Raw genomic sequence first — 13,703 nt, 5'->3', positions numbered from 1 at the left:
TGTATCTGTATAAGTTTCTACAAATGTTGGAACTTTTATTATGCAACATGAAGAAATACGGATGTAATGTAGGCACAGTAGGCTTAACCATTCGTCAATTTTATTCCATCAGTTTTAAATCTATTCCACGATTACAAACCCAAAGTTTGATATTAAGGTTCCATCAATCACAGCCGATAAATGCTTCCGTCTAAAATCTCCTGTGTATACACGAAATCGACTTCTGACCATATCCTTGACCTGCTCCCATGGGTCCCAGAGAAGTCTGAAGTTGACTTTTGTACATTCAAGTAGTATGACTCAATGACGCGGTCATACGACTCGCTGTGGCTATCCCCACCATCCATCGGATTCTACGAAACATACAGGTATAGAAAACGTACGCATAAATGTTTGATCGCGAAACGACAGATCGTTAACTACTTACGCGTTATGACCCTCGAGTCGCTATGAAAATGATGGATTACCCCTTTCTATATCGAAGCGTGCCCTTACATATAGTTGTCGACAAGTAAGTAACCGCGCTAGGGGCTCTAGAGGCGGATTTTTCCAGTCAGCGACTACTTATCTGTCAGCTAATGATTTACATGCTTCACCGGTATTCATTCATTTGTTCGATTCCTCGTTGCGTCCATGTATGAGATGACTCTCTAATTTTGATTTCCTTAATCATCATATAAAAATATAAGTGAGAAGTTACAATTAAAAAACCATATGCATTTCGCTTGTCAACTTGCTAGGCGACAGAGTGCGATGGGTACGAGAATCGCGCGTGAGCGAAGGGCGTTCCTATCGGTTACTTATCTGGCGACTACTTAACTGTACTAACGACTGTACTGACTTACAGCTATACAACATCAATTGGGCACAGGTTAAGCGTCGGTAAAGTGGGTGAATTATTAATTATGATAATTTACTATCATTATACGATCTATGAAACGAATTTTCATTACTAGCTCGTGTCAAATGTCACGGGAGAATCTTGAAATAAATATGTATAACACTTGAAATGCATGTCGTAATAAGATTCTTTACGGAGAGAAATTCGTGACAATGTGACAATTCTAAATTTGATCGAAGGTCTTGTTGCACGATGCATACAAAGGATGTCGCTTGTTGCTTCATTGTAAGCAGATTACAAACGAAACAAACTTGAGACTGTTCGATTTACGGATGAATTACGTAAGTACGTAGCATGGGGAAAATAGGCATAATCGATAACAGAATAGATTATTTTAGGGAATGACAGATCAAGCTCTTTTTTGTTTATTGTGTTAATAATTCTTTAATTTCGTTTATCTTTAAATACAAGTTGCATCACAGGCGAGATATTCGTTTGTGGTTGCATTACGCTAAAATTCTAATACAACAATTTCTCTTAGACTTTGAATTTACAAGTTATTTTCAACTTCAGGAAATTAAAACTGTTTTCAATTTGAAATTGATCGAAAGATGCTTACACTGACGAAGTATGAAACGGACGTGACATTAACTGGGACTTTTCGTCTCAAGTTTTGAAATACCGACCTGGAAAAAGATCAGAGTGTTTCTTACGCCCTCTGCGATTTGCTACGGCAAACATAAGAACTACATCGAATTCAATCTTCACGGATGATAAAGTTAATTGCTACAAGAAGATCTTCGTTTATTAATAAATACCTTATCAAGTTATTGACGAGTGGAGGCAGATAGGAAAATCCCTCTCTGATAGAGAACGCTAAAATTAATGTTAAATTTCTAAGTCGGTATAGCGGTCACGAAATAACCTCGCCGTGACAAAATGCAATATCGACAATAGATATAGTACAATACTGTCATCGTCTAGTGAAATGCGAAATTACAGTATATATCTAATAACAATTTGTTATTGCAAAAATATAACCTATTTATGCACGTTATCTAATTTAATGATTATAAAATATATGATAATTATACTTAACAATATCACATTGACACCACTTGATATTTTAAAACATATTAAATTTGTATGTTTATACTACCAGAATGCTACATATTAGTCCACGTAACGTTTCACAGATTATAGTAAACATAACCAAAAAATACTACTAAATATACTACACAGTGAAAAGAATATTTTATAACAAATTAATATATTCGTAGGTAAAATTTTAGTAACCATATTAAGATATTAAATAGAAAATACAACTATTTTTATACTGTCGATTATATAAAATTCTTAATTGAATATTTTTAAGGTCTAAGAATTGTGTATTTTTATATAACATGGAACAGTGTGTAAAAAAACCAAAATTAGATACAATTAGAAGTATAAAGGAAGGACAGGCAGAAATTTTAGTTGACGATACAAACGTATTTTACAATCCTGTTCAAGAGTTTAACAGGGATCTTAGCGTAGCTGTGTTAACGACTTACATAAAAGGTATAAAGAAGCAAGCAACAGAGACAGGCACGGAAAAACAGGATGGAATTGTCGTATTGGAAGCTTTATCTGCTACTGGTTTACGTAGCATTCGGTATGCCAAAGAAGTGAAAGGCATAAAACAAATCGTAGCCAACGATATTTCTGCAAAGGCAATTGTAAGCATTAAAAATAATATAAGACACAATGGAGTCGAAAATCTTATAAAACCAAGTCACGAAGATGCAACATTGCTCATGTATCAAAGTCGGAAGGATAAGTTTGACGTAATAGATTTAGACCCATACGGTTGTCCTACAACGTTTCTGGATGGGGCGGTACAATGTGTATCAGACGATGGACTGCTTATGATCACAGCTACAGATATGGCAGTATTAGCTGGTAACTCCCCTGAAACTTGTTATCTTAAATATGGAGCTATCTCTTTAAAATCTAAAGCATGCCATGAAATGGCACTAAGAATATTATTGCAAAGTATTGCTTCACACGCAGGACGGTATGGTAGATACATAATACCAGTACTTTCTATAAGTGCTGATTTTTATATAAGAGTATTTGTTAAAGTATTTTCCAGTCAAATTAAATGTAAAGAAAACGCAACTAAAATTGGAATGGTGTACCAATGCACAGGTTGCGAAAGCATCAACACTCAACCATTATGTTATAAGAAGCCTACCGGAGGCTACAAATTAACATCTTTACCTTATGTGGATAAACTTTGTAAAATCTGTCAGCATAGGCAACATGAAGGGGGGCCGATATGGTTAGGTCCTTTGCACGATCAACATTTTGTATCTAATCTTCTATGTAATTTAGACGAAATGAAGTTAACAACATTAAAAAGGATAGAAGGAGTTTTAAATGTTATTCGCGAAGAATTAGACGTTCCATTATATTATAATCTCAGTCGTTTAATGTCCACAATTAAATGTATTACACCGTCGATGTTAACATTTCGATCTGCATTATTAAACGCAGGATATTGCGTATCGTATTCACATGCCTGCAAAACATCTGTAAAGACGGATGCTCCAAATGAAGTTATATGGGATATTGTACGTGCATGGGAAAAAAATAATTCCGTGAAAAGAGATAAACTATCAAACGATAGCCCCGCGATAAGAATATTAAAGACACCAATGACAACGAACATCTCGTTTGATATACATCCTCTGGCCAATCCATTATCTAGGCAAAACAAGCTAACGCGATTTCAACAAAATCCTACGATCAACTGGGGCCCTGGTACACGTGCAAAAACGAGAATAGACTTAGAAAATGAAGTAGAAAATTCGAAAAAGATAAGAAATCAAAATAAAAATTCCAGAAAAGAGAAACCACGATCAGAAAACGACACTGAGAAAGTAAAGCCTTTATAAAGATATTTATATCTATTCTTGTACCTATACTGTAAATTTTCATTAAAAATACAAATGTATATAAACGAATACTCAGTCATTAAATTTTTTCATTGACAAAACATACATGTAACGTGTTTTGTAACACCTATAAAACTGTATATACGAATATATTGATAATTTGAAATTCAATATTGCTTTTCTCTTCACATTCTGTAATGAAAGTGTTTCAGTGCTTACATTTGAAATCTTTGACGAGGTAAAATATGAAATTAGCAGCAATGCTAATGAAAAAACATTTACATGTTTGTAAAGCAAAGTTAAAACTCTAAAGCCAGAAATAATGATCAACAATCTACTACAACAATCTTTCTTACTAGAACTACAATGCATCAACTACAAAAACTACAAGTAGAAAAAGTCTATCGAAAGAAAACAGAATCCGCGTACATTAATCTAAAAACTTTCAAAAATGGAAATTGAAAAAACATTTGGGAAACTTACGGGAAAATGTTTTTCAATATATGTAAAATAGTAAGAAAATAATAATAAGACAAACATCATCATTATCATTAATAAGACAAATAAAAGAAAAAAATTACATTTTGCAAAAGAATATTATTAATAAAAATGGTATATTGTTATATTTCTGAATGACAGCAGAAACATCTTTAATTTGGATAGATATACTTAATTATATCTGTACTAAAGTGAAAAACAAAACTTACATCCTCCAGTAAAATACTATCGTTTGAGATAAATAAATATGTTTACACGCGTGATATATATTTTTAAAGAATCTAAAATAAGTCACAAAAAGCTTAATTTTGAAGACGTCAATTTTATCGAATATTTATAAGCGAGAATTAATAGAAGGTCAAATAATTATAATAATGGTTAATGGAATTGATAATGCTATAACAAACTATATTTCTTCTATTGGCATAAAAAAATAAATTAACTCATATTTATTCATTGTGAAATTAATTTGGTTTGACTATTGATGATTGATTATTTTAAATTGTGTGTTATGTAAAGGCATACTAATGTTAATATAAGGTATACAGGATACACCATACTGGGTAAAAAAGCCATAGTGAACATATCTATGTAACATACATGTATGTAAACATTTTTTTATGTTAGCATCATGATAAATAATATTTGATCATTGCTACATTTCATTATATGGATGGATCCTCATGAAAAGAGTGTCATTAAGGCATCAATACAGAAATGTAACGACACTAATGGTTTTGTATGAAAACCACAGGAAATTTGAAAATGACCACCATATTGGTGAACTTGCCGAAAAGCCCGATTTCGATAACTTTAAAATATGTTTTGAATATTCTCTATGAGGTAATATATAAAATAACATATAAAATATGCGCATGCGTCCGTATTTTATATACTGTTGAATTATTTTCTAGTTTTGCTAATATTCCTAATTCTTTATCTACAACCTTATTTTTGCTAATATCGTTTGTATACTAAATCATTTAAATTTGTGCATATCTTTTTTACGTTTTTGTGTATATCTCATCTATAACATTGTGTATATCTATAACAGTTTAAACAAAGCGAAATTGAAACAAAGATATAGACAAAATGAAAAATGATCTGAAATTACTGGTTAGGAAGGACCCAGTATGCAAATCAATACTGTGTTATCTTACAATTAATACCTTTGTTATATAATATCATATGATATTCATTTGCAATAACTTTTATAAAATCAATTTGTATATTCATAAAGGAAGATACATTATACATTATATACCAAATCAACCAACAGTATAATTTTAATTATATAATAATTTACTTCATATCAGAAGACTAACATACATATGGTATGTAAGTTGTTAAGTGGGGGGAACTTATCTTAATATTTATAAATTGAGTTCATTATAGTATGTGAATTTTAGAGTGATTGATATAGCATATTGCAGTAACAACTGTCAAAGGATGGCTGTACCTACGCATACTTTAAGTAATGGACAAAAAATCCCTGTCTTAGGACTTGGTACTTGGCAAGCTGGAGTGAGTATTTTATTTAAAAATAATATATGATAATGCACAGATGTACGAAAGTACCAGCCAAATCTTGTACTTCATATTCTAAAAGCGACGTTTGACAGATTTCTAGTTAACATAAAGTATAAAAATATTTGAAATAAAAGAAAACAAAGTAACAAATAGATATTATTTGTCATTTACTGACTAATTTACTTAGAAAATTATTAAACTGGTATGTTTGAAAGTTCTTTACTGTATTGTAAATTGTTACATATCACTATTTTATAGTCAGGTTTTTCCCATTAATAATGGAGAATGATGAAAATGGAGAAAAACACAATAATATTAAATGACACCACAAAATAGCGGTTTTAAAGCTTTGAATTATTCATAGTTCTCATGATTTCCGCAATTAAAGTAATTTTTTCAACAGGACAGATCTCATAAAATTTTCTTCACAAATCTCAAATGTAAATTTTTTAAGATTGGATCAAGTATGATAATATATATACCACTGAATGATAATTTTTTCATGTGAATTTTTTAAGGACAATCCAGGTGTTGTTGAACAAGCAGTGCGAGACGCGGTTGATGCCGGTTACAGGCATTTTGACTGCGCTTATATCTACTGCAATGAAAAGGAAATTGGCAAAGCTCTACGCGATAAAATTGCCGAGGGTGTGGTAAAACGAGAAGATTTATTTATTACGACAAAGGTAATTTTCTGCCTAATGACAAAGTTTCTAGCCATTAATTTTGCTACTAACTGTTGTAGTAATTACTTCGAGAAAAACTCTACACATATTCTTTTACCACTGTTACGAAGAGGATAGAATTTAGTGAAACAAAAAATTCGATCCATATTATTGTGTCTTTGAATATAAATTATGTTTTGGATTACAAGGTCTAGAAACAAAAGAGCTATAAGTAAATTTCTATTGCTGTTTCTTGTAGCCTTCAACTAGAGCTACAAAGTTAACTTTTTGGTAATATCTTTTGCTATAAATGTATGAACGTACTCCCTATCATAGCTGCTTCTATTATATTGTAACACTATAAGAGTGAGGATCTGGATCAGCATACATTATACTTATACCTTTATTTATTTCAATATATTTTTCTATCACAAATTCATCCACTCGTTATTCTATCAATCAGTCTCAACGCTGACTTTTTTGTATTTTCAGTTATGGAATACGATGCACAGGAAAGAATTGGTAGTACCAGCGTGCAAAAAATCACTTGAAAATTTCGGATTCGATTATGTCGATCTTTATCTTATTCACTGGCCCATGGGATTTGATGTAAGATCGCATAACTGTACTATGCATTCCAAATCTGTTGACCGGATTGTCTCTTAATCAGAGATTTTTACTATTAGGAAATTAAGACCAATCAATTTCAGTTAGAACATTCTTTATTCCAAAATGTAAATACGATATAATTTAATTTTAGTCTTAAAATGTGATGTAACAAAAATAAAACTGTATATAAGAAGGTAGATCTGTAAAAAAAAGAATTACCATCCAGATGACTTTATTAATTCGTTTTTCCGTTCAACAAGTTGGTATCGACATAGTAAGCTTGAAAAATAATTGAAAGAAATGATTGCATTATTTATGTAAAACATCATATTCCTAGGAAAATTCTGAAGGTCTGTGGCCAGTCGATGAGAAAGGTAATCCCATGTATGGAGACGTGGATTATCTCGATACGTATCGAGCAATGGAAGAATGTGTAAAGCTGGGATTAACTAAAAGTATAGGTCTTAGCAACTTTAATTCTCAACAGATCGATCGTGTTTTATCGATCGCCCAAATCAAACCTGTCATGTGTCAAGTGGAGTGCCATCCAAACTTAAATCAGAAAAAACTACGCGATTTCTGCACGCAACGTAACATATCTATCACGGCTTACAGCCCATTCGGTTCTCCTAAGCGTACTTGGGTGAAACCTGGCGATCCAGAAGTTACCATCGAATCAGCAGAAATAGTCGCGATTAGCAAAAAGTATGGGAAGACTCCGGCGCAAGTTGTTTTACGATACTTGGTAATGTATACATATATAAAAAGATGGTTATGAAACAAGGATTTATTGAAAAGTAATTAATGCGCTGCAATGGACTTCAAACATTTAATTGAAATAATTATTCTATCAATAGATCGACATTGGTACCATTCCTATACCTAAGTCTAGTTCGAAGGAACGTATTAAGGAAAACATCAATATCTTCGACTTTAAGTTAACGTCACAGGAAATTGCAACCATCGATACACTTGACCGTGGAATTCGTATTTGTCCTGCTGCAGAGTAAGTGATATGCGGATACAATGATTAAACGTACATATTTCTTGTTTTTTACATTTTAATTACAACGAAGTTTTATGTTTAGGTTTAAGGGACACAAGGACTATCCGTTTACTATAGAATTCTAAAAGAGAAAATAGATTCACTATTTTACATAACTGTCTTATTCTATTAAATACTTCGTTAAACATTTTGTTTTATTAAACCTATATGACATATATAAGAACATATATTCTATGTAATCTTCGTTCACGCTTGTAATTATTCTATTTTTAATAAATCATTGTTATAAAAAGAACTACTGTTTAAAAAAAGCTTATTCCTATATATCTATCACCTTTCTTCAATATTCATAAACTAAGAATCATATATTGTCACATTTCGTATATCGGCATGGGGTAACAAGTTAGGTATATAAAATTTATATTATTATTATCAAAATAAATGCTTTCTTCGTTAAGGAAAACAAAAAATAATCAGTTGATAACATTTTGAAATATCGCAATAATATTGAGCAATTATCTAATCTCGGCTCTCTAGAATTGTTTCGCGTCATCTTTATCGTTATATAATGATTTACTTAGAGTAGAATAGTATGAATAGTAGACTCGACGATACAGTTCAATCAGTTAGTTTTTAGAATATTGTGCGGTTTGCATTTGATTACAAGTGGCAACGGGATTTTCTGATAAAAATTCACCAACGAGATCTGTTTTGACGACTTACTTAAAATCTATAATTAGTAATGGCTGAAATACCATCTCTTACTCTTTCCAATGGATATAAAATGCCTGCTTTTGGTCTCGGTACGTATCAGGTAAGAACATATTCATACATATTTTAAGATAAGACACAATAATCGAGGTAGTTATCGATCATATGATTACATCTGTATATGAAAAGTTTCAACAAATTCTTCTAAAAGCATCACTTGACCACGTTGCGTCGTTTATTCAAAATACTCACACCTTAATTTTGACTCATTTTCGACGCAGTCGCATTGTACTATCGTTAAGAAGTTTCTTAAATTTGAAAAAAATATGATGGAATTGTTATTGATAAACGAAGAATGTCTACGCCTTTATAGAAAATGTTAAGGCATAAAAATACACATAATGCATATAATGTATAAAGCAATATAACTAATTTATATATATAAAGCATAATGGCAAAATATTCGAAGTAAAGTAATAATTTAAGTAAATCTCTAATGAAATTCCATTCTTTTAATTATAATTATATTAACAAAATGCAAATTTTCATAAATATCCGCAGTTCGGGTATTGATACATGTGATTTATACTTTCGATTCTATTCATAAAGATGTCGTAACGGTTTACTTTTTAGATGTTTACTTAAAATGAGAGTGAGATGTACAATTTCGAGAGTAATAGCAGTATCAAAGTAGATTAAATTTTGTACGTTTCCAGTCGCGTGCTGGAGAGGTGGAAGCAGCTGTGATAGAGGCGATAAATCTAGGATACCGTCACATAGACACAGCGTTCTTCTATCAAAATGAGAAAGAAATTGGTCAGGCAATTCAAGCGAAGATCAAGGATGGAACTGTGAAAAGGGAAGATCTTTTCATTACAACTAAGGTAATTCAATCTTATTTAAAACTTTAAAACTTTTTTTTTATCAGAGATGAAAACGTTTCGTACAACGTTTCTTACAGCTCTGGAATAACTTCCACAAAGAGTCAAGCGTAGTTCCAACATGTAAGAAATCTTTGGAAAATCTCGGATTAAGTTATGTGGATCTTTATCTGGTTCATTGGCCATTTGCCTTCAAGGTTCGTTCTAATTCAATACGTTTTTTTATTACCTGTTTAATAGGAATTTTCAAAAATGTACTAAATATTTTTTAGGAAGGAGACGATTTAATGCCCAGGGACGAAAATGGGGCACTTTTGATGTCGGATACTGACTACCTCGAAACATGGAAAGGAATGGAAGAGTGCGTGCGATTAGGATTAACTCGTAGTATCGGAATTAGTAATTTCAATCAGGAACAGATCACTCGTTTACTTACTGTAGCCAAGATAATGCCCGTAAACAACCAGGTACAGATTGTTCTCTGCACTACTCGTAGAATTAATTCGCAATTAATTAAAAATTTATTACTTCCATTAGGTCGAAGTGAGCATAAATTTGAATCAAAAGCCATTGATACAATTCTGCCAAAAACATAATATCACGATAACCGGATACTCACCGCTAGGACAACCAGGTAATAAGGCGGGAATACCAACTTTCTTGGACAATCCAGTGTTGGTAGAGCTTTCTAAAAAGTACAACAAGACGACAGCACAAATTGCTCTAAGATATGTCGTAAGTAAAGAATATCTAATTATAATATTTTTTATCGCTTTAGAGATAACTATCTTATTTAAATATTGCGTGGAAAGTGCTATTTCATGTTCTCCGGTTATAGCTACTTTCGTATATATTTCGATATTACGTTTAACGATAATACGACTTACCATTCGGGCCACTTTCATCAGTAAAGATAAGTTTAGTAATAAGGAGAAATACACGTACGATTACACATACGAATACATTTATACGATTACATACATATACATATATATATATATATATGTATGTATAAAATGGAATTTAGCAATATATATATCAATCAGCTTATCTACAGCTATAAAATTTAGTTTATTTCCATCGAAAAATTCCAGTTGCAACAAGGAATCGCTATCATTCCGAAAACAGTAACACCGAGTCGATTGAAAGAAAATATGAATATATTTGATTTTTCCTTAACGGATGAGGAAATGGCCTCTATAGCGAAACTTGGCACGCATCAACGTGTTGCACGATTTGCAGAGTAAGCATCCCGATGGTCCATTAAATTGTAAATTAATTATTCTTGTTATTCGACAGTGAGATGGTAATGTTATTTCTACTGCTTTTTACAGCGTAAAGGGGCATAAGTACTACCCGTTCGAATAATAAAAGTTTTATTGCAAACAAGTAAAATGACAGGAAATAGCTCGTCAGATTCAGTATAAATTAATAGTAAGGTATATCCCCTTTGAACTTACATAATCCCACGGCGTAATTCGGTACTTGTTTGACCCTTATTTAGTCAATTAGATTTATTGAATGCCATGGAAAATTTCGATGCTTCAGACGACATGACATCATACGCCGTAACAATGTGATACTGTCACGGACAAGGCTAATCGCATCCAGTCAATGTTAACCTTCATTAAAGAGTGTATACACTGCGAGTAAATAAAATTGCATCAAAAAAAGAAATTGTATTATAAAGTAATTCATTCTCCTTTTTTCCTTGTAGAGTCGTTATAAAATGCGAATCGCTAATAACCTACTTAAACGATTAATACAACATTGAATAACAGAAATAAAAAAATAAGGTAGTTTCTGACTCTCGCAGCGCGAATACATTTTTGCACTACAGCGGAGCACGTACAATCAATATGAAAACAATTCTCGAAACTATAAAAGGAAACTTCTGTTTCAAGGACGAATGACACAGCGATGATTATTGTTTCTGTAAACGTTAGAAATACTATGAGCGGAAATACAATCAACAGACTAGAACGAAGTTGAAGGTTGTTTAAAAATATGTATTTTGAACGAAAATTGTATCTAACGAAACGAGGATGTAAATCCTATAGTACATTTCATTTTCAATGAACCAAATTTTTACAGTCGTATGAAAGTACTACTAATTGCTATGAAATCTAATATGCTTAGAACTCTAATATACCTAATTAATTATAATATGTAAATTAATTCATATGCATAATAAATACAACGATGTATACTTTCTGTAAGCATTGTAAATATACCTTTTTTTGTTCTCCATTGATTGCTTCGTGTCTTTAAATAAGAGAAGTTCGTAATACAGACTATAGAGTTCTACAATAGTGCTAGCCTAGATTAACAAAGATTTCATTCAAAAAACAAGACCGTGTCTTATACTCATTAGGAATTCCGAAGCAGATCTCTTCAAGGCCAATAAATAGCAAAGCCTCTTGTGGACGAGAGCCCTTTTTCAGCATAATTCACTTCACCAATAAGTTTATTTTATATTCGCTCACCGCAATACATAAACGGAGTATTTTACGCGCAAACATAATATTACCCAACAATTTTGCGGTGACATTTTTCCATTATCGGTTCGCTGATCGGTTTAAAAGCGAAATTAATCATCGTTTCAACGATTTTTCGTTTGAAGAAATTTCAAAAATTTACCTGACAAGATATGCCACATACGTAAATACATGCTCTAACTCGAATTTCGTATCGCAATGTTTGGTAAATTCAAGCACGACCTTCGAGCGATCATTGTTACGGTAAAAGTGACACCTTCTCGAAATTATTTGTTATTAGCCCATTGCCGGTCACGTATTCTCTATATTGCCATGAAATGAACGAAGAAATTACATCATGAATCATATCGCCCAAGCGTAAGTTTCATAAACTAACGTGTTTGAAATGTTGTCTTTTTTCTTTGCAATACCAGTTTTCCCGGTGAAATAAACGCGACGAACATTGAACGCGATCATTAAATGGCTTTTATAGGTGGAACGCAAAATTTTCCAACAAAAGCAATTCACCAACTTGCAATAGATTGCTATCGTCATCAAATATCTTGTCATCCACGATGGTTCAGTGTGGTTCCTGGAGATCTAGAATGCTCGATAAGGTGAAAGAATGTCGTGATGCGATTAAGAACATGGTGGCCTTCGACAAGTCGCCAAACAACGTTAAAACTACGCAAACAGCCGGCAAACGCCTAAGCAATTCCTTCATCCATACCAGAGCAACGACTTCTCTATCCTCGATACCGGATGTCATTACGTTCAGCAGTATCGCGTTGAAGCATAAAGAATACGAAGACGTGCCGATTCTAATGAGAGACTCCATATTAAATTCGGATAAATCAGAGAAACTGAACACGTCCGTGGAACCGATCGACCGAACTAACGATGCAAACGATTCGTTTAACCGCTTCGTTTCGATGGATAACATGATCAGTAATTCGTTGAAATCGTTCCTGGCGCTCGAGGAGCAGGTAAAAGAGGAATTTTTGGAACAGCACGTTTCCTCTATCAAAAAGAAAATCTCAGCGGAGCCGTTTCTTTCTTATGCGGAAGGAAACGCAGAATTCATTTGGACGGACGACACAACGGAGGAGGGTTTCTTTGGTAACGCATGGAATTCTCTAGAACATTTGGACACGATCAATATCGGAAATCCACGTAGGAACTCTACGTTTTACGAAGACTTTTGCCTGCACAAAAATCGTACTTCTTCCCCGATTCGAAATCATCCGTTCCAAGATTCTGGCTTTGAAAATAATTTCTCCATATAAGTCTTCGCTTATCATTATTTATTGAATATTTCTACGTCCTTTCCTTTTCTACTTCTTTCTTTTTTTTTATGTCTTTTATGTATTGAACCTTTTGTAAGTTTAGTTCGTATTTAGATCAATAAAGTTTATTACAATGAATATGATCACTTATATCGGTCTGATATACTCACACTGTGTCCATTCCTAACATTCCAGCGACTGAACGTAAACAAAAATACCGTCAGAGTAATAACACCATTGCTTGTTGATAACATTTTGGA

At 32.6% G+C, this 13,703-nt stretch overlaps 4 protein-coding genes across 7 annotated transcripts; all 4 read left to right on the top strand.

The window, feature by feature from the left end:
- Positions 1-2,148: 2,148 nt before the first annotated feature.
- On the top strand, positions 2,149-3,849 carry LOC132911927 (tRNA (guanine(26)-N(2))-dimethyltransferase). Its single transcript, XM_060968972.1, has one exon. It carries the CDS (start codon positions 2,245-2,247, stop codon positions 3,778-3,780), a length of 1,536 nt encoding a protein of 511 aa, XP_060824955.1. The 5' UTR covers positions 2,149-2,244; the 3' UTR covers positions 3,781-3,849.
- A 317-nt stretch (positions 3,850-4,166) lies between these two features.
- On the top strand, positions 4,167-8,383 carry LOC132911928 (aldo-keto reductase family 1 member B1-like). 4 transcript variants are annotated; one of them, XM_060968973.1, is made up of 7 exons: positions 4,167-5,121; positions 5,712-5,802; positions 6,327-6,494; positions 6,966-7,082; positions 7,420-7,827; positions 7,940-8,088; positions 8,171-8,383. In XM_060968973.1, exons 1-7 carry the CDS (start codon positions 5,117-5,119, stop codon positions 8,211-8,213), a joined length of 981 nt encoding a protein of 326 aa, XP_060824956.1. In that variant the 5' UTR covers positions 4,167-5,116; the 3' UTR covers positions 8,214-8,383. The 4 variants fall into 4 exon arrangements, with proteins under 4 accessions (XP_060824956.1, XP_060824958.1, XP_060824959.1 ...); XM_060968975.1 differs by having other exon boundaries at positions 4,168-5,121; positions 5,702-5,802; XM_060968976.1 differs by lacking the exon at positions 4,167-5,121 and adding an exon at positions 5,151-5,612.
- A 272-nt stretch (positions 8,384-8,655) lies between these two features.
- On the top strand, positions 8,656-11,357 carry LOC132911929 (aldo-keto reductase family 1 member B1-like). Its single transcript, XM_060968977.1, has 7 exons — positions 8,656-8,902; positions 9,516-9,683; positions 9,761-9,877; positions 9,953-10,147; positions 10,218-10,415; positions 10,775-10,923; positions 11,015-11,357. Exons 1-7 carry the CDS (start codon positions 8,831-8,833, stop codon positions 11,046-11,048), a joined length of 933 nt encoding a protein of 310 aa, XP_060824960.1. The 5' UTR covers positions 8,656-8,830; the 3' UTR covers positions 11,049-11,357.
- A 929-nt stretch (positions 11,358-12,286) lies between these two features.
- Positions 12,287-13,581, top strand: LOC132911932 (uncharacterized). The gene is made up of 2 exons (XM_060968980.1): positions 12,287-12,535; positions 12,651-13,581. The coding sequence occupies exons 1-2, from the start codon at positions 12,516-12,518 to the stop codon at positions 13,441-13,443; spliced, it is 813 nt and encodes a 270-aa protein (XP_060824963.1). The 5' UTR covers positions 12,287-12,515; the 3' UTR covers positions 13,444-13,581.
- Positions 13,582-13,703: the final 122 nt, after the last annotated feature.

The sequence above is a fragment of the Bombus pascuorum genome, chromosome 11 (genome assembly GCF_905332965.1).
Source record: "Bombus pascuorum chromosome 11, iyBomPasc1.1, whole genome shotgun sequence".
Lineage (NCBI taxonomy): Eukaryota > Metazoa > Arthropoda > Insecta > Hymenoptera > Apidae > Bombus > Bombus pascuorum.
Note: the sequence above shows the minus strand (reverse complement) of the source record. Positions and strands in the feature narration are given on the sequence as shown.

Bases quoted from the DNA above. Each gene is read 5' to 3' on its own strand.
- LOC132911927 (XM_060968972.1), top strand. From the start codon at position 2,245: ATGGAACAGTGTGTAAAAAAACCAAAATTAGATACAATTAGAAGTATA.
- LOC132911928 (XM_060968973.1), top strand. The intron at 7,083-7,419 runs GTAAGATCGCAT...TCATATTCCTAG, and splicing joins ACTGGCCCATGGGATTTGAT to GAAAATTCTGAAGGTCTGTG. The intron at 8,089-8,170 runs GTAAGTGATATG...TTTTATGTTTAG, and splicing joins CGTATTTGTCCTGCTGCAGA to GTTTAAGGGACACAAGGACT.
- LOC132911929 (XM_060968977.1), top strand. From the start codon at position 8,831: ATGGCTGAAATACCATCTCTTACTCTTTCCAATGGATATAAAATGCCT. The intron at 10,148-10,217 runs GTACAGATTGTT...TACTTCCATTAG, and splicing joins TAATGCCCGTAAACAACCAG to GTCGAAGTGAGCATAAATTT. The intron at 10,924-11,014 runs GTAAGCATCCCG...TGCTTTTTACAG, and splicing joins CGTGTTGCACGATTTGCAGA to CGTAAAGGGGCATAAGTACT.
- LOC132911932 (XM_060968980.1), top strand. From the start codon at position 12,516: ATGAATCATATCGCCCAAGC. The intron at 12,536-12,650 runs GTAAGTTTCATA...TGGCTTTTATAG, and splicing joins ATGAATCATATCGCCCAAGC to GTGGAACGCAAAATTTTCCA.